The 19,151-nt window shown below is 40.5% G+C and overlaps 2 protein-coding genes and 1 long non-coding RNA gene across 4 annotated transcripts; 2 read left to right on the top strand and 1 right to left on the bottom strand.

Moving 5' to 3' along the window:
• Positions 1-758: 758 nt before the first annotated feature.
• LOC144525787 (cyclin-dependent kinase 5 activator 1-like) lies at positions 759-1,805 on the top strand. Its single transcript, XM_078262852.1, has one exon. The coding sequence runs from the start codon at positions 918-920 to the stop codon at positions 1,803-1,805; it is 888 nt and encodes a 295-aa protein (XP_078118978.1). The 5' UTR covers positions 759-917.
• A 12,058-nt stretch (positions 1,806-13,863) lies between these two features.
• fev (FEV transcription factor, ETS family member) lies at positions 13,864-18,192 on the bottom strand. 2 transcript variants are annotated; one of them, XM_078261542.1, is made up of 3 exons: positions 17,520-18,192; positions 16,760-16,831; positions 13,864-15,553 (listed from the first exon to the last, which is right to left on the bottom strand). In XM_078261542.1, exons 1-3 carry the CDS (start codon positions 17,566-17,568, stop codon positions 15,012-15,014), a joined length of 663 nt encoding a protein of 220 aa, XP_078117668.1. In that variant the 5' UTR covers positions 17,569-18,192; the 3' UTR covers positions 13,864-15,011. The 2 variants fall into 2 exon arrangements, with proteins under 2 accessions (XP_078117668.1, XP_078117666.1); XM_078261540.1 differs by lacking the exon at positions 17,520-18,192 and adding an exon at positions 17,231-17,495.
• Positions 14,377-18,275, top strand: LOC144525060 (uncharacterized). The gene is made up of 3 exons (XR_013502660.1): positions 14,377-14,414; positions 15,424-15,584; positions 18,190-18,275. It is a non-coding gene; the product is annotated as an uncharacterized LOC144525060 (long non-coding RNA).
• Positions 18,276-19,151: the final 876 nt, after the last annotated feature.

Here is a 19,151-nt window from a genome sequence, read left to right as displayed (position 1 = left end):
TGTAAACAAAACCAGTGGTCGATCATTTTAGTTTGATTAAGGGCTGCCATGTTTTAGAGTTATACTAGGAGGGAAAAGATGGCATTGCACCTCAATACTGTTCCAAATATTCTCACTCTCTGCAGTTATCTGCTTATGATGCTTATGCTTGATTTGATGTGAAATATGGAAATGTCAGCAGGTTGACCTCGAACAAAACTGTGACTGATTAACATTTCAAGCAGACTGACCCATGTGGCTACCCCACTACACAGATAGATAACCGACATGAACCATTCATTCATTTAAACTTAGGGATGATAATGTGATGTACTGCAAATGTTAGTGAATAGGGCTATACACCACATCTTTCATCGTTGCTAGTCAGTGTAAGGACCTACTTGGCTGACTGCTGATAAGATTAAAGAAAACAAAGTTATAGATAGCACTGATTTTCAAAACTGGCCTAGTGGAGAAGAAAAGCACAGGGCCCTTTATCGTGGGTTTTACCTGTAGCCTATATAGGCTATCAATAGAAAACCTAGACCTAAAAACAACAACTCTTGTGATTGGATCATTGATTGGCTTTCTCATTGGCTGGCTCAGTTGTCAGTCAGGAGTTGCACTTGCTGGGTCGTTTAAATCCATGACTTAACGCAGGGTGACTAATCTCCGTTTATGCTGCAGCCATAGGATTGTGTCGCAGCGTGTCCCTGCTCCTGACAGAGCATCTGTTGGAATACAAGTTCACTCTTAACATAAAGCAGCTCCATCTTCGTCTTCTGCCGCCCAGGAGCCATCACACGCGGAGCAACTAAACGTGTAAATGGAGTTTCAATCGTTGTCGTGACTGTTCTTCACCGCCTCTCACCCTGCAGAAGACTGCGTTGAAGTTGTAGCAGCATCCATACCCCCGCTGCTCTCTCCTGATCGCAGACATGGGTACCGTCCTGTCTATAGCTTCGGCGACGAAGAAGTCATCTATTATGGACGCTGAGCTCGCAGGAGAGGCACACAAAAACGACAAGAGTCTCAAGCGGCCTTCAATGTTCGTCTCCATCTCCTGGAAGAAGCTGGTGTCAAATCCGGCAAAAAAGAGTGCCAAGAAAGTGACCCCGAACCCGATACCCGCCTGCGAGCTCCCGTCCGGCCGAGTGGGTCATCTTAACAGCGAAAACACCAGGAAGACTCACCAAACCGAAGAGAAGAAACCCAAAGCGCCGATCCCGGTCCCGGTGCCCACAGTCCCCACGCTGAACAACGATGCTGTCGTCCAAAACGAGAAGCCTTCCGCGGTCCAGAAGCAACCCAGCAGCCTGTCTCTGGCGTCACCGAGGCGGATAGTTATACAGGCTTCAACCGGGGAGCTGCTTCGCTGTTTAGGGGACTTCATGTGCCGCAGGTGTTTTAAACTGAAAGAGCTGAACAGCGGAGAGGTGGTCCTCTGGTTTCGAAACATAGATCGGACTCTTTTGCTCCAGGGCTGGCAGGACCTAGGCTTCATCACGCCAGCTAACGTGGTGTTCGTGTACCTGCTGTGCGAAGACACGATAGCGGACAGCATCGACAGCCAGGCCGAGCTGCAGGGCACCTTTCAGACTTGCCTCTACCTCGCATACTCCTACATGGGCAACGAGATCTCCTACCCGCTCAAGCCGTTCATGATCGACTCGAACAAGGACGTTTTCTGGGAGACGTCGCTCCGGATCATCAACAGGCTAAGTGCCAAAATGCTGCAGCTGAATGCAGACCCGCAGTTTTTCACCGAGGTCTTCCAGGACCTCAAAAACCAACGAGACATGTGCGAGGCAAACCTGGACCGCTGACAAGGAAAACACACTGGTGTTTTTTTTAAAGATGAATGTTTTGCAAAACCACACAACGTTGGTTTTGAATGTAAAGACCAACGTTGGGGCTGAATATCCCTCCAATGATGTTACAGCTTCGGTGTGTTTAGGATACAGTGTAGGAGATTTCATAAATGCATGCCAATGGTAATATTGTCCTATATTGTCCTAGATTGACTTCGTAGTACAAATTGACACCCAAAATCCCCGTTTCATTCATGATTAGTCTACTTTCTGAGTCTAAAGTAATTGGATGTCGCAGTGAGGTGCAGGTTCGAGGCGGGATCAGAAAATATCTCTGTGCTTGTGAGAAGTCGAGAGGCGGAGCTGTCCGAGGTGCTGACCTGTGCAGCCATTTCTCCTCCGCTATTTGAGTCACATCGTCAAAACAGAGCCGAGCTGGCTTAAGAGGACCAGAGTCAGACCAATACACGTTCGGCACATTAAGCCTAAACCTTGTAAGTGCATATTGCTTTTTTAGATTCTCAACCAGCTGATAGGTAAGCTGTTCAACATGCAGCAGATATCAGAAGTATGTTCCTTTAAGGGGACAAAACATATTAGGCCTACTTATGTAGATATCCCTCTATAAAAGAGGTAGAAAAGCAAGTCTCCATCTTCTGCTGAAAAGCATCATGCTGTGTATGGCTTCATAACATGTATCTGTTTCCAGCTCCTGTTGTGTGAAAAACCACACTTTTTTTTTCTTCAAATAAACTTTGAATTAAAATAACTTTTTTTTGCCTACCAACCTGTAAGTGGGCCGTTGGTTCCAGCTGAATATGAGGATAGGGGGAAGACATTATTGAAGGGAGTATCGTCCACCTGGAATGTGATAAACTGCACTAAATGTCCCAATAGATGGCCATACAGTAATATTATTTGATTATTCAACCCAAGGCCCCTATTGTGTATTGTTTTCCAATACATTGCGGAGGTCAGCATAACTAGAGACTGAATGGAATGTAGAGTTTTTCAAGAGATTTTTTAAAAATCTCATATGTGCCAACTACCAAATACTCTTGGCCTAAAACTATGTGGTTTACATGTACATATCCCATATTTTAGATTTGCTCTTTTGTTTTTGAAGTTGGCTGTATATGCTGTAGTTCAAGCATAACAAAAAAAACAATAGAGCGTAAAGGTCAAACAGTATTTTTTGCCCTGCTCTATAAATGTGTTGTGATCCTCATTTTTCTGGGTTTAATTTACTTTCAGTGCAGTCGATTCAGGAAGGATGTTTCCTCATAATGTAAATATTGAATGTGAAGGTGTCATTGTTCAGTGACTGTCATTTCCACACATCATTGCAGTTTGTATAAGCTAAACGTGATTTGACTGCAACTCTGAAACCATGCTTATAGGGCAACCTTGACAGTTATTCAGTATTATGCTTCGAAGTAATCATTGTGATGTTGTGTTGTGAAACCATTGCTTGGAATGTAGAATATAATGCTGCTATTTTGCACAGCTGTGAACAAACCTTGATGTTTTGCACAGTGGTATAACATGGTTGTGTACCAGTGTTTCCTACCACGGACTGGAGTGTTTGCCATTACATTTTGCAGTTAATGTCACCAAGACTCACTCTACGGTTTTTTCTATATGTCAGCTATGGAAAGTGATGTTTAGATGTGTGTGTTGTCTGTGGTTGCACCACAGTTGCATTCACTCTCTATACATGTTATTAAAAGGTCAGTACAGTAATTGTTTATGGTAAACATCGTGAAATAAATCCAAACTTCTGTAGGATCTCTTGTCTCACATTGTTTTGTTGATTTAACACTTTGTCTTAATGCCTGTGGGTGCACATATATATATATGTGTGTGTGTGTGTGTGTGTGTGTGTGTGTGGCCTCTGATCCACGCCACTAATCCGTCCATAAATAGGGAACCCTTGAGACACGGTTATGCAATACAAAAAAGTCGACGTTTAAGCTTACTGGGATGAGACATCATTGGTTGCCATGAAACAAAAACTCAAAAGATAGAGATATTCTTACATTGAAAAGCTTGTATTTACAGATACTGACACAAAGATTAAATTTTCTGGAGGTTTTATATCCTGACAGGGTTATGGGTCTAAAAGCAAATGGCAGATTTGCATTTCATCCCAGAATATGTTGCAGTTGATTTACTTGTTTTGCACACGGAGCACAGTGAAGTAAGCTGACACATATAAAGGATATTTTTGGTAACCTGTCTGTGTGTCCTGGGTATTCTAAATGGGGCCACATACTGAAATGGGAACAGAGAAACCAAACAGTAGAAAAGTGAGTTTTAAAACAGAAATATGGTAGGAGGAATCTACTAACTGGTCTTGCACATTATTGTGTTAATTCTTTTGTACAGCATTTATACATTTTAAAATATAGAGCTTTTATCAACACATTTTTACAAGATAAGTCAGCGAGTACCTTGGGGAACTGATGGTTGCCAGTTTAATATCCGTCTACGGCTACCACTTCTACTAATACTACAGCTACTTTTAATACTACTACATGTTAAAATGTCCCACATTTTGTAACAATGTGAGTTTTCCAGTTTTTATATTCATACACACATACTAACATAGACACATTTTAGCATTCAGATGACACCTGAGATTTAGGTGTTACTTTTGATCTAGAACCTCAGTTGAATTAACTTTTACTATATCAGCTGTTTTTTTAAATTGGCGTAACTTAGTGTGATGGGATAATAAAGAGGAATCCTTGCTGTCTGAGCCAAGGGTCTACAGAGAAGTTTTCCTCTTCAATTTTGGAATTTTAAACTGGTTTTATAACAAGTGACTACATTACCCAAAGAGCTTTCTCAACCATAATCCATGTTTTGCTTTAACATGTTAGCCCGCAGCCATGAGAAACCATGTCCAGCAGACTTAGGTTTCATGAGACTCCTAAAGAGCTGGTCTGATGTGGTCCAGCACAACCCATAACATCTCATCACCCTAACCAAGGTTTTTGGGGGCAGAGATTTAGTTAAACAAGTACAGCCTTAACTATTTTAGTGTTGCAGTGGATTCCAGCGTTACCAGGGTGCTTGGTGGCAGCGCGGTAACAGCGCATGGCACATGTGAACATACCATGTGGGAACTGTAGGGATGGGGGTTTGAGTCCTGACTTCTGCAGTGTGGCATCAAGATTTTCCAAGCAATTAATTTAGCATTTCTGCATTGCCAGCAATGTTTTGAAATTCAGCATTAACATGCATTTTTTTTTTGCAGGAAATGCATTTTCTATTTAATAATGATATTCAGAGATATGCAAAATGTACATGTACTTTAATTGAATCATATTTTACATTAACATGTAACACATTATGAAGTTTTAGAAGCTTCCTTAGTTTACAGCATGGATACATTGATGATATGATATGCTTCATGAGCAATTGCAGCTGAATTGATTATGGCTTCCTCCTGTTTTTATGAATAAGCCACATGGGCTGGAGGTTTCCTTCATGTGATTGGTTAGAATCTGCTGCAGTCTCAGACCTGTCTGTGACTCTCTCTCTCTCTCTCTCTCTCTCTCTCTCTCTCTCTCTCTCTCTCTCTCTCTCTCGCTCTGTGTGTGTGTGTGTGTGTGTGTGTGTGTGTGTGTGTGTGTGTGTGTGTGTGTGTGTGTGTGTGTGTGTGTGTGTGTGTGTCTGGCTAATAGGGACATACAGAATCTGAATCTGAAAAAATGAAAAAAGGCAGACAGCAAAAGACAAAACAAATTCATGACAGAAAGGGAGCAGGAGCAAAATAGTTTGAGAGTTATAGGTAGAGGTAGAGTGTGTGGAACAAAACTTACTTACTGCCATCTGATGTCAGTCTGGTGATAATAGATAATAGGATTAAAGCCGCATTGTATTAAAACTCTATTTCAAATGGCCATTGCAGAGGTGAAATGTCAGCCACATTAGGTTTTGATGTTGTTCTTCTTAACAAAGATCTGCAAGTTGTTGTTATTGGTTTTACATTGGTACATGAAATGAGTGGAAAACAGCAAGCCACAATGGACAAAATAGCTTTCTTGCAATAGTTTCCTTTTCTCTTTTGCATGAGTCTTTACAGATTGACTTCATGGCAGAATCCTGCAGCAGCGTTATGTAACAGCATCCCAGCACAGTGTTGTGAGCCTTCTCTTTATTATTAAGATTCAACTCAGGTCTCCTGCATATCTGTCTGCCAGCCTGCCTTCTGCATTCTTCTCCACTGTGTCTCTATAGTAACAGGTAGGTAAGTGAATGAGAGCTCGACAAAGTGAGCTGTGTGGGGCTGAGCGTGGGCTGAACCACAGCACATCACATACACAATGTGGTTATGAATAGAAGACATGCACAGTTTTTGTGAGTGGCAGTCGGTGCAGGCATGTCTCTGTCTTTTCTAAATTACCTCTGTCTTGGTGTTGTTGTGTTTCCCACGCTGCTGGATTTGTCCTCTTCATCGTATAATCAGTAATGAAAGAGAAGATAAACAGTACAGTTCATCCTCTGAATTACTGATGTCAGACTTTCACTTCTATTTATGCATATAAATCATCGTCACATTATTTATCATTTAGTGTGTGTGGGCTGCAGTCAAATTGAAGAACTGCATTTGCATTCAGTATTTTATTTTCTATTACATAATACAGTGAAGTTACCTAAAAGGTCTCCTGTCTTAATGTGTTTTAGGCCAATGTTGAACTAGTCAAACACGTCTGCAGGCTTGTAAATGCCACAGTTCAGGCCACGATAGACTCTATGTGTTGGGATTGATGGCAGTCATTAAACTGTTGGACACTCAAAGTAGTCAAATTTACAATGCACAAAAAGCAAAGATAAGAGAAAAGTCAAAAAAGTAGTGCTGTCAGTTAAACACGTTATTAACGGCGTACATTAACGAGATTAACGTTCTTTTTGACATAGCAAACTTTGTAGTTTTTTTTCACATGCTGTTGCAACAACTAGTAACGTTAGAAAAACACCACACCGGATCTAGCTAGACCAGAAACAAAACAACAAGCCGGCCAAAGAGTAGTAGGCTAACGTTACGTTTTGAGTGGATGGCGAGCGCAAGACGCCGAAATGGATGCCAATAAGATTCTGAATGGAAAGTTTACTTTTAAAAAGTTGCCAAATGGTTCCATTGACAAGACCAAAGTGATCTGTTTGTCGTTGTGAACTGAGCTATCATCGCAGCACGTCCAGTCTGAAATACTACTTGATGGCCAACCACACAGCTGATGCCAATTCTCCGCCCCCTCGTCAAAGCCAGGCGACAAAAGCACAAAGCAAGCTGATCCACTTTTCCATGTTGATAAGAGCATTAAAATGAGAAAAAATAATTGGACAAAAACCTAGGGACATTTAGAATAGATAACAATGTGTGATTAATTGCAATTAATTGTAAGTTAACTATGACATTAATGCTATTAATCGCAAATAAATATTTTAATCATTTGACAGCACTACTAAAAATATTGTTTTATAACTTCATTAAGATTGTTACCAGTACAATCCCAAGGTTAATTCAATGTGTCTTGGAAAGGGATTCTCGGGCCTAATATTTGCCAGATTCACCCGAGTGGAAAAAAAAGGAATCTAGACCGACTGAGGGAGCACCGTATAGGGATTATATCTATTTTGCTGTCCTCTTGTTACATAACAACCCTGCTGCTAATCTCTTTAACTAGATTACTCCAGCGTCGAGTTGCAGTGAGGGGCAGCTGCCCTTCACTTTGACATAGCATGGTGAAGGCACGCTCAGTGGGAACAACTCAGTCAAAGAATCTTAATTCACTTTATAGTTCAGTTCATTGAAGAGTGGCCTGAATCATCTGTCATGCTGTATATATTATAGCTATGTACTGTTTTACACACTTTTTATATCTATATTTAAGTTGTTATACATTGTGAAACCCATCCATTACAGTACACTGAATCCTTTCTTCACAACACACCTACACGGTGTCAATTGTTATTTTTCTCTTTTTAATTTGCCAGTGAATCACTTCACACTACATGAATCTGCATGATTAGTCATCCATTTAGTTTCACGTAACAGCCAAAATCTAAGGTATAACGGTGCTACAATTTTAGACCAGTACCAAATTGTAGAAAAAAACAACATTTTACAAGGAAACCGTTATCTGTTGTCCAGCTTTCATATTTGTGACATTTGAGACACTTTTAAATACTTTTGCACCAAACTATTGCTTTAATTGTATGTAGCCTGAAGGGTTTTTAATAATGGTTTAACACTTAAACAGCTTGATATACAGTCTTGTAACACTGATTGTGTTGTATGTTGCTTAGTGCTATGTTATGTAGTTGTAGTAGGTTAGTAGTAGTAGGTTGGGTCATATATTTCACTTGGTGACTTTAGTTGTTCAAGGATTAAAGACACCAAAGAAGATAAACTCTTTAATCATTAATCCAGTGTTAAACAACGTCTAAAACCCCTCAAAATAACACACTACATTGCTAGTAATGGTGAAGTCACAATGTCTTGATAGGGAAACTACGTTTCTACTGACTTTTTGCTTTGGTATAAGTAGTTTGTTGACAATTTTCCATATATCATAAGTGTGGAGGATGAATAAATACAGAGAGGAGATTGATTTTAATCTGGTTGTTTTTAGCTCACAGAATGTGGGTGTGTATCCAGACAAGTGTGTGTCTCTTTTTTTTTTACTTTACTTCTCTTGTCTCTGTGTTCCCTACCTCTTTGAGTCTATCACCTTCTCTTTCCATCTGCATCCACAAGTCTATTTCAGCACCGTGTAGGTGTGCTGTTCTAATTTAGCCGTGCGTTCATTACCACTCTCTCCAGCTGGAAGAATGAATCACTGACTGCAACACTTCACACAGCCACACAAAGCCCTTGACTGCCTTACCCTGCGTCCTAGTAATGCACCACAACCCCCCGACCCCCCCCCCCGAATATGTGAATCATGTATAGCTGTCAGGATATAATGTCAGAGTGATTTTTTATTTATTTTTTAAAGTGGCTTGCAGTACCATTGCCCCTTTATTTTATGTAGGTTTTTCTTCCACACTGTCTGACAGAATCTTTAAAAATGTCTTTAAGTTGATTTTTACCCCATGAACTGAAACCAGTGGCTGCCAAGAATGTAAAAAAACGCCAGTCCGCCATTTTGAATTGAAAGTTCGAAATTAGTGTGATTTTGGCCATTTCCACGTCATACTTTAACGAACTCCTCCTAGAGATTTCATCCGATCAACTTCAAATTCGGTCTGTGCCATCTTAAGACGTTAAAGATGAAAAGTTATTAAAAGAAAAACTTTTCGTCATAGGGCATGGCCGTGGCGGGGCGGCCATTTTGTGCGTTTCACCACCAAGCCCACCAAGCGCTAATGCTAGAAGCTATGTGTTAGCTGAACTTTACGGAGCATATCATGTGAGTGTATTAAATGTAGCCTGTTTCGTATGTCGTTTTTATATATTTTAATTGTGTAACCAATTGAGCCACGGTGAAACGTTGTTTCGTGTATATGGTTGAAATGATCAATAAAACACACTAAAGTTGAGTTGACTGTCTCACTGTCTGTCTGTAAACGGTAGGCGTGGCTTGGGAGTAGACGCTAAAGCAGTGAAGCAAGTGCATTCTGGGATTTGGTGTCTTTCATCCACATGAGACATACACATTTTCTGGCTTTTCTCAGCCTAAAAGCCACCAATTTATTTCTAAATATTTTTCACATTTCTACTACATAAGTGACCCAATTTAAAGATATATTCAGCTTTCCAACGGTGAAATATCCCTTTAACGAACTCCTCCTAGAGATTTCATCCGATGGACTTCAAATTTGTTCTGTACCATCTCAACACCTTAAAGATGAATAGTTATTAAAAGAAAAACTTGTGGCCATTTTGAGTGTTTGGCGATAAACAAAGAAGTTGTTGTAATTTGAGTGTACGTTGTTGTATCTGCCCGAAATTTCTCACAATTGACAAGGGTCCAGGCCTGAGGACATCTACAGGCCAAAATTGACTTTTGGTCATAGCGCCCCCCGCTGGCAACAGGAAATGCGCCTTATATGACAAACATCATCAGATTTACATGAAACTTATAATGTGTGGTCTACATGTGATACTGAGCCGCCCCCTATACTTTAACCACACCCACTTACTCAAGCCACGCCCCCTTACATAACATTTGAACCGTTTAAGGTACAGTCTTGTGTGAGGTGTCACTGAACTCAGCAGAGAATTCCTTATTCATTGGTGATGGTTTGGCCCGTCCCACTATGCTTAAGTCACGCCCCCTTTCATAACATTTTAACCGTTTAAGGTAGACCCTTGTGTGAGGTATCATTGAACTCAGCAGAGACTTATTTTTTTATTGGTAAAGGTTTGCCCCAACTCCTATACTTTGGCCACGCCCCCTGTCACAGCTAATGAACTGTATGACGTAGAGTCTTGTGTGAGGTATCATTGAACTCAGCAAAGAGTTACCTTTTCGTTGGTAACGATTTGCAGTGTCTGAGTGCCGTGCAAAAGCACGGTCGCAAGGAGCGGCGACCGCCAGTAACCCCGACGCGCGTAGAGGCGCGAGGGCCCGTCCATCGCTGCTTGCAGCTTTAATATCTTAGCAGCATTTGTGTTCTCTTCTTTCCCTCTACTCCTCCTTGTGTTTTCTTGCCGCTCCTCAGTTCTCTACAGTCACACTGTTAATCCTGTGGCTTGCAGCGTAAACACCCACCTAGTTTGTGACGCAAGAAGAGAGAGGATGAGTGCTTAGCAGCAACAATAGGCACAGCAGATTAGTGGCAGGGCAGTTGGAAGACAAGACAGTGACAATTACATTGTTGTGGAAGTGACTCAATCCCTGGTAAACATGTTTGAGTCGTGATTCACTCGGATCTTTAACCTGACTCTTTAAATTAACTCACGAGTCGCGAGTCTCTAGTATCATTAAGTCGGATCAGTCAACTCAAGTGACTGAGTCAGCAGAGAGACAGTCCGAGACAGGTTATAGGAACTTCCCGACCCGCAGACTCAGAGCCGGAAACATTGCAAGCTTGCCTCGCAGACAACTCATGAGTTGTCGATGACTCGTGAGTTCTCGCGGGAGTCAGTCAATCCCGCGACTCAGCCGGCTACGTTGTCATGAGTGGATCTGATTCAGACGAGCAAGTGAGGTCTCTCCTCGAGCTCAGGGTAAAGCAAATCAAAAACAAAAGCCATTCTTTCACTTCTGAAATACGTAGCCTAGCTAAGCCTACTGTAGGTTTGGTGTATAAATGTAGTATGTTGAAATGCAAATAGGTCAAGCAGACAGTCCGAAACATTGCAAGCTCGCCTATAGATCAATACTGACTCAAGTGACTCAAGTGACTCGCACAACCCGGATCAGTTTAGTGAGTGAATCAGAATAACCCGAATCTTTAAAAGGAATCAAGTTTGCCAGGCTTAATCCCAGGGGAGTTCCCACTGTTATCCTAAGAAGCACAATATAAGAAGTTTACCTGGGGTGAGCAACATATCCGGGATACACACCGGTTTTTCACACTCTCTCTCTCTCTCTCTCTCTCTCTCTCTCTCTCTCTCTCTCTCTCTTTCTCTCTCTCTCACACACACACACATACACAGTAAGAAATAAACAGAAAGAGAGAGAGAGAGAGAGAGAGAGAGAGAGAGGTTCAGTTGTCAATAGCGACCCCAAGTCTTTCCCATTGGTGTGCAGGACACATACACAAAAGCTGTTGTGAATGAAGGACCCACTCTCTTTTCCTTTCCTCTTTCATTCACAAACACACAGAAAATTCCTGTTTCTGTTGCTACGTCAAAACTGTCTAACCCATTCTCATTCCTAGGGATATCATAAGAAGAAACCTTGAAAGCAGGATTTATAAAGCCAGTGACACACCAACCGGATGGCTGACCTTTGGCAGAAAAGGCAGTCGGACTGACCACCTCCTTGAGTTGGCCAAAAAAAGTGCTTTGGAACACACCGAAGCGATGTCGACTGCCGACGGCAGCTGATTGGACGAACGTGTCACGTGGGTGTGGTTTCTCCGGAAATTCAAAGCCAGACTGTCATGGCAGCTTGTTCAGAATACGATCTCATATTTTACTAAAAATAGTTTACCGAAACGTGTTTCTGAAAACATTTTAAGCGAGAAATAGGCCATACAGTTGCAGTCTTCATTTCAGATCGACAAAGGTCAGTTTAAAAGATTTTTGTCAGATTTTGAGAGGCGTTAGTCACACTAATCCCACTCGTCATTTCCGGGTTAGCACTCCACCAATCAGATTGGTCATGGAGTCCGACTGCCCGCCCTCCGACGCAACATGTCAGGCCGGCCAAAATGAAGGACGACAGCTCCTCGGACGGACGACGGCACGGAACACACCAAACAGAATCGAGTCACTGACCTCGCCAGACTGTCCGACGGCCGATTATCGGGTTGGTGTGTCGGGGCCTTAACAGGTAAATATACTTCCGGAAGGAAGGTCCTCCCACTGAATCCCTGACAAAATGTATGTTTGAAAAAACTGATGTTTGACAAATGTATTATGTAATGTATGACCGAATGAGATTGGGTTTAACTGAGACCTAAATTACTGCTGACTGATTTTTACTCAAGCACTAAATGCCAATATAATAGGTTTCTGTGTGGGAAGGGCGGGGTCATTTGAACTGTTCTGCGCTGAAACGATGCAAAGGCAAATAAAAAAGAAATTATGAAATAAATAAAAAATATGTTTTGAACGGTTTCTGTTCTAGTTAAAGTGTGTTTCATAATGTTCTGTTAATGTTGGGTGTGCATTTATGTTATCTGGGTTTTAGTTTTGTTTGGTTGATTCAGTGTTCATGTTTATCTACATTTATTGTTACACCATGACCGAGACCCGGGTATTCAAGTATTCAATTCTGGCCTAGGTGGCTTCTCATAGCCCAGACATACTTTAATCTCTGTAGAATTGCACTGATAAAATTATATTTGGCATTAATCTGCTTTTTGCAGATGCTTCTATGATCTGTATTAGACCAACTCTGTTAACACTTATGTAAACAGTGTTGGAAGAGTTATGGCGCCCCCGCGTGGCTGACAAGATCTACTGTCACAATTTTTCGCCACTCGATGCTACAGTATGTCATCGGCAGCAACATCAGCGAACAACGCCATACAAAGTATTGTTTGGCCAACATTATAACAAATAACGACTACTTATGAAATCCGCATGTAATACAGCAAACATGAAGTTGTTTGAATTTGTATTGTTGCACTGTAGATGTGTTGTCTAATGAGTCAATCTTATTGATGAAAACGTTTAAAGCAGTGTGATCAATGATGCTGGCATTTCAAAATACACTAGTATCTTACAATGAATGGTAATTGTTACATTTAATTTTATTTAGACAACATATTATAGCTGATTGGGATTTGTTCCTGACACATTACCTACCTCCACTTGTAATCTATTACGTTCTTCAGCAATGCAAAGGCAAATATCTCAATATGCATCCTTTTCATCAAAGCTAAGCCACATCTGCATTGCATCTGTGTAAGTTGACCTTTTATATTAAAAGTATTAAATGTTGAATGTATGATTGGCGCATTATTATATATTTTTTTCTGCATGCATTGGCAAACAAAACGAGTCACTTTAACTCTGTTAGGCCAGGTACAAATTTACAGCTGACCTTAAAAATACCCTAAAAAATAATGGTGTAGGTTTTGTTGTTTTGTAGATTGTCGGCATTGTTGGCAAATCATTTGGGCTGAATCTGCTGGCAAATCAACGGCTCGCTTCAACACTTCAACACTTCATAATACTGTGTCCACCGTGAGTGAACATTTCTGTGGTTTCAAATCTTGTCGTGGAACTATTTTTAATCATCATCATCATCATCATCACTAGTTTATTTATTACAATTCCAAAGAGTATGAATGCAAACCCATTTGAAAATACTCGTTTTGTGAAAACACTTGAGACAGCAAGAATTAGCACAATTAGTGTGAGCAATTAGTGTGAGCATGGATGGTTATGTGGCACACACTGGTGTTTAGACTGAAAGAAAGGGCAATCAACACATGATTCAAACACATACTGACAAAGACATTTATTTATTACAGTCTGTTTTTTATTTACTTTATTGGGTATTTTTTTTGTATTGTTACAGCTGTTTTACAGCAAGAAGATGTGTGGATGAATACAATGTAATTCAATCCAAAATCACTAAAAAGCAGCGAGCCTTTCTCTACACTACAGTATTTACAGAGTAGTTCATGAATTCACAGTTTTAGTAACTGTTCACGTCAGAGTCTATTTTACACGAATGACAACCGTGTATCTCTGGTTTTATTTTTATTGCAAGTTTTATTTTCTTGTACAGAAATGGCTATGCGTAATCGGATTTCTAAGCAACCACTGATTAAAGTGACAATATATTTCAGGTGACTGTTTTCAAGTGGTGATATTTAGTCCAACTAGGCCATTCTATAACCACGAGATGGCGCCAACAGTCCAAAAATAACTGGTGATTTGCTCCCAAATTGGTGCAAATACACCCACCTGTATGTAAAAACAACCACAGGACTCAAGGAGGCAGGATGAGAGACAGCAAAGGAACAGAAAATAACTGATAGGTACAAAACTGACAATCCGTATTTTAAATAATGTTCTATACATTGTTCATTTCGAAAACCTCCCTCTCCACACGGAAATTGTTGATTTCCGGTTTAATGTCACAGATCGTTGCTGAAATTAGGACATTTCATATTTGGGGTAGCCTATTTGCTTTATTATTTAACTAATACAATTATTGAAATACCGCGCGTAAAAGTTCAAATCACTGTGCGTAATTTTATAGGCGGCCATTGGTGGATTTAGGCCAAATAATTCGCTCGTGAAATATGTCTTGGTTTAAAGGTTAAAAGGACTAAATGATGTTTGTTTATGTAGGCTACTCGTTTTTAGACGTCTTGCTTACATACAGCCGTGGTCTCAGCAGCATGACCGCAGCTCCATAATCACACGATGAAATGTAGCCTATGCTGTTAAAACAGTCGTTACGTGTCAATATCTAAAAACATAATTTCTAACCAAATCAATATTATAGCATATATTCACCTGGGAATTACCAAAACCGAGCTGTCGGTGCTCTTTGTCACCTCTCTTCGTTCGTTGCTGTATTACCTGCGGTGACTATATATCTCCAGTTGGCCTCAAAGATGCATTAAGAGTCAGTTGTAATGATTGTTGATGTTGGTCAGGCTATTGATGTTGTTGACGCAGCTGATGTGGGACGGAGACACGGTGCCGAAGGGCCCCGGCGGCTGCAGGCTGTGGCTGTGATACAGAGCCGCCGGAGGGGAACCAGGCCAGTAGGAGAAACCCGACGGTCCCACGCCGGGAGCCACAAGGTTCAGTTTGGAAAGCCCGGTGAAGGGAATCGGGGAGAAGTTCCCCTGAAACTTGTAGATGGCCTGCTCCGTGGTGGACGGCTGGCACACCTGCGCCAAGCCGTGGAAATCAAACTTGTAGGCGTAGCGCTTGCCGTGGACTTTGGTCATGATGTTTTTGTCGTAGTAGTAGCGCAGAGCCCGGCTCAGCTTGTCGTAGTTCATGTTGGGTTTGCTTTTGCGCTCCCCCCAGCGCCGAGCCACCTCGTCCGGGTCGATGAGCTTGAACTCGCCGTTGGTGCCCTCCCAGGCGATGCACGACATGTTGGTGCTGTCAGAGAGCAGCTCCAGCAGAAACTGCCACAGCTGGATCTGCCCGCTGCCTGCAGAGACACGGGGACCGTTCAGTTGATGGTAAAGATTAGAACTTGAACTCAATTCATAAATCAATTAAACGTAACCAGAATACTTTTTTTGTGATACCACATGGAAATATGCATTAATGCAATGCAAAACGTTTTTTGGGGGGGGGGATTTAACCCTTTGGCCTTTTATCACTTGTATCAAACCATATTAATAATATTGTCAGCAAATTTGGCCACAACCTTGTTTTTTCAAGGCAAATTGCAGACTAAAAGTAAAACAAATATGCAATTACAGACACGTTCATGTACATGTATATGCTTTGAATTAAAACTGTACATCTTGAGCCGATTCATTTTTCCTTGGATAGCCCATAGGTGTAAATTATATCACCCAAGTGTATTTTTAAACATGGAATTCTTGAATTTATTCATTCATCAGTTTAAATATATTGTAGGTGCTCATAGTGGTTAGTCAACATGTCATTTACATTTAAAGAATATATATATTTGCCAGATATTTTTTATAGTAATTTATATATATTTTTAAACGTAATAAACTGCTCTGTTTTGTCCTTCGCATCTGCTTTGAGAGCTGTTAATGTCCGTTTAAGTCTATTAGCACTGTCACTGTAATGAAATCAGTATTAATGAGCTGTGGACGAACGGCAGAAGGATTCTGGCCTTTTATTTTTTATTCTATCATGTATTATGTAGGCTATTCGATTTAGTTCATTTCTTCTTTTTTTACGTTTCACTTTCGAGCCTATAGGGATGGATGAGATATATTTTGAGACAAAAATAATTTTGGGGTGCAAAGCCCGTAATGGGGTGACACGAATGACTCGATTAATTGAAAACAAATCATATGTGACCAACAAACATAATGCAGCTGAAATTAAATGAGCGTTTATCCTGCTATAATAATTAGGGATTTCTTTTGTTCATACGTGATAACTTTATAGATTCATCAAATTATTCCTTCGAATTTTATTTTTATTTTTCGCAAGTCAGTTGTATAATACTCTTGCCAAAAAGTTTGCCTCAGAGGCCTTTCTTCAATGTTTAATAATACGACCACCACTCAGCTTTTTTATTATTTCTTGTAATATTATTTCGTCATCGAATATTGTGTTAAGACTTTCATAATAAGCTAATTAATATGAAATACCTTCGCCCTACATAGTGATATATGTATTACAGTGTCCAGGCACTTTATTCTCTTACCTTTTTGCACTCCTGTGTTTATTGGACCCCAAGATGTCCCTTTGCTTTCCTTCGACAGATTTTCTGTCGGATCTGAAATCAAAACAGACACATTGTCAGCATCACCAGCTGTCTGTACATCCTGTCATCTATTCATATCGTCTATAAATGATACATGTTTGAGGAAGCAGTTTAGGATAGTTTTTTAGTCTAATCTTGCTTTGCTGAGTTAAGAAACAAATTCACTCATGTCCATAATATTCCAGAAATGAATTGCATATCCTTTAACACGCAAGACCAAGTTATAACAATGAAAACCAGGCGAATGAAATAAATATAAAGTCTGTTTTCAGGGGGAAGGGGTATATTTCATCAGGTGTTGTTTCAGAAATTAAACATTGTTGAAAACGATGCTGAAAAATTGAAGTTGACCAGGCCGGTGCGTATACGGTTCAAACTAAATTGAAATGTTAAACAATTGAAAAATATTACAAAAGGTAAAATTGATTAAAAATCCTAATTGTATCCTCGTCCAGTCGCAGTCTGATGCAAGAAGCATGTCGTCTTCGCGGTCTCCTCTCCGGGAAGCCAGGAAACGCGTCCAGGAAAAAGGATTTCCGATTTCCGACAAAAGAGCAGACGGGCTTTGAGATTGAAACGGCTGAACAATGCTGTGCCCTGTAACGGAGCATCGCTGCCTCGGTGACACCGACACCCGGCACAATTTAAAGAATTATAAGCCCCTCTTTCTATAATTCTACAATTCGACAAAATGACGAACCTGAGAGATACATGTTGAACATGAGGTTTCCTCCGCAGTCCTGTCTCATTGTGTTCGCTTGTTCAGAATGGGTTGGATTTCATTTCGTTGGTGGCGGAGGAAAAGATTTTTATTAAACTTTATCTCATAACTGTGATCTGGAATAAATGCGGGTGGACAGATTGAAGTTTCCAGGCAACTGTCACTGGCCCCCATCTCTGAGACAATATTCAGACAGCAATTTCCCCTAGTGCATTGCTTTAATTAAAAGAGCAATTTACCTCTGTCAGCCCGCCTGGTGCCCACAATAAAAAAAAAAGGGGCCGATAGAAATTGGGCCCTTATCAATCCACCATCACAGTTTAATAAAGTTTCCGCGTTAAGATCTGAGTTTCTATGGTGAATTGAAGTGTTTGACATGGAAACCAGTTCAGATCCTCCTCACTTTTCCGCCTCTTTACCTCTTGGCAAACAAAAAAGTCCTATTTCATGTTGGGGAAAGAATATTTACCTTGAAAAGCACGCTTCAGTGCACACGAGAAAGCAGAACATTTCATCCCCCCCTAACCTTCTGTTTCTGGGTTTAAGGTTATATAGCCTCTATCTGAGGGTAATGAGGTTGTAACTTTCAAACCATGGCTTCTGATGCTCACTGGCCTTATCATATGTTTCTAATTCTTGTGTTTTTCAGAGCCAGTGGACTGTGTGAAGCTTTATGGGCTCCCCCCCCCCTGCCCTATTCTGGCATGGACCATAAAAACAGGCTGAACACAGTTCTCACTTACTATAATGTGCTATTGGAGTATATATAGTCTTAACGCCCTTTGTAAATTATCAATATTATCATTGAAACTGTGGATAGATCCGGATAGAACAACTCAACAAACATTACATTTAGGTGCAAATAATGTTGACATTCCAGACACGTATGAGGCTGTTGGAACAGCACCACAGTGTGATTAATTTCCATTTGAATAAGTGTTAGACACTGATTGATATTCCCTATGAGTTTAACACATGCTCTCTCTAATAGTCTTCAATGTGATTAATCCAGGACTATGTTGTCATAATCTATTTCTCTGCTTTGAAGCATGTTGGGTAGTTTAAAAGCAACACATATACATTTAAAGAGGAACTTCATGTATTTTATAAGTGTGACAAAAACCCTGGCATGATAAAAGTTTGTGAAAGGATTAGTGTTTTACGATGTGTACCACGTAAATGCAACATCCTCGGTTTAATTCTGGGACATTTGTTGCATGCCCTTTTTCTCTTGTTTTCTTGTATAATTCCACTAATTGTGATCTAATCATGGCAAAAAGGCCAATAGAATAACAACAATAAAAATGTCTTAAATGAGAAAGTGAACACTCTGACATTGACACATCCTGTGTAGTTTAGCATCTGTTTTGTCTTGTTGAAAATGGTGTCATGACCTTATACAGTCTATGGTCATGACATGAAGAGACACAGGCTGATCAGTGCTACTGCAGGAATCGAAAACAATTAGCAACTTTCAGTTCTGCTAGATTACATGGACTCCGCTTTCCCTTGGAAAAGGTGGACATTTTGAAAAAGGTATCATGGTTTCAAGTTTCAAAAAGAGTTCTGCCAAACTCACAAACAATTATTTAATCATTTTAAACTAGAAAT

This window comes from Sander vitreus, chromosome 11 (assembly GCF_031162955.1).
Source record: "Sander vitreus isolate 19-12246 chromosome 11, sanVit1, whole genome shotgun sequence".
In the NCBI taxonomy this organism is placed as follows: domain Eukaryota; kingdom Metazoa; phylum Chordata; class Actinopteri; order Perciformes; family Percidae; genus Sander; species Sander vitreus.
Note: the sequence above shows the minus strand (reverse complement) of the source record. Positions and strands in the feature narration are given on the sequence as shown.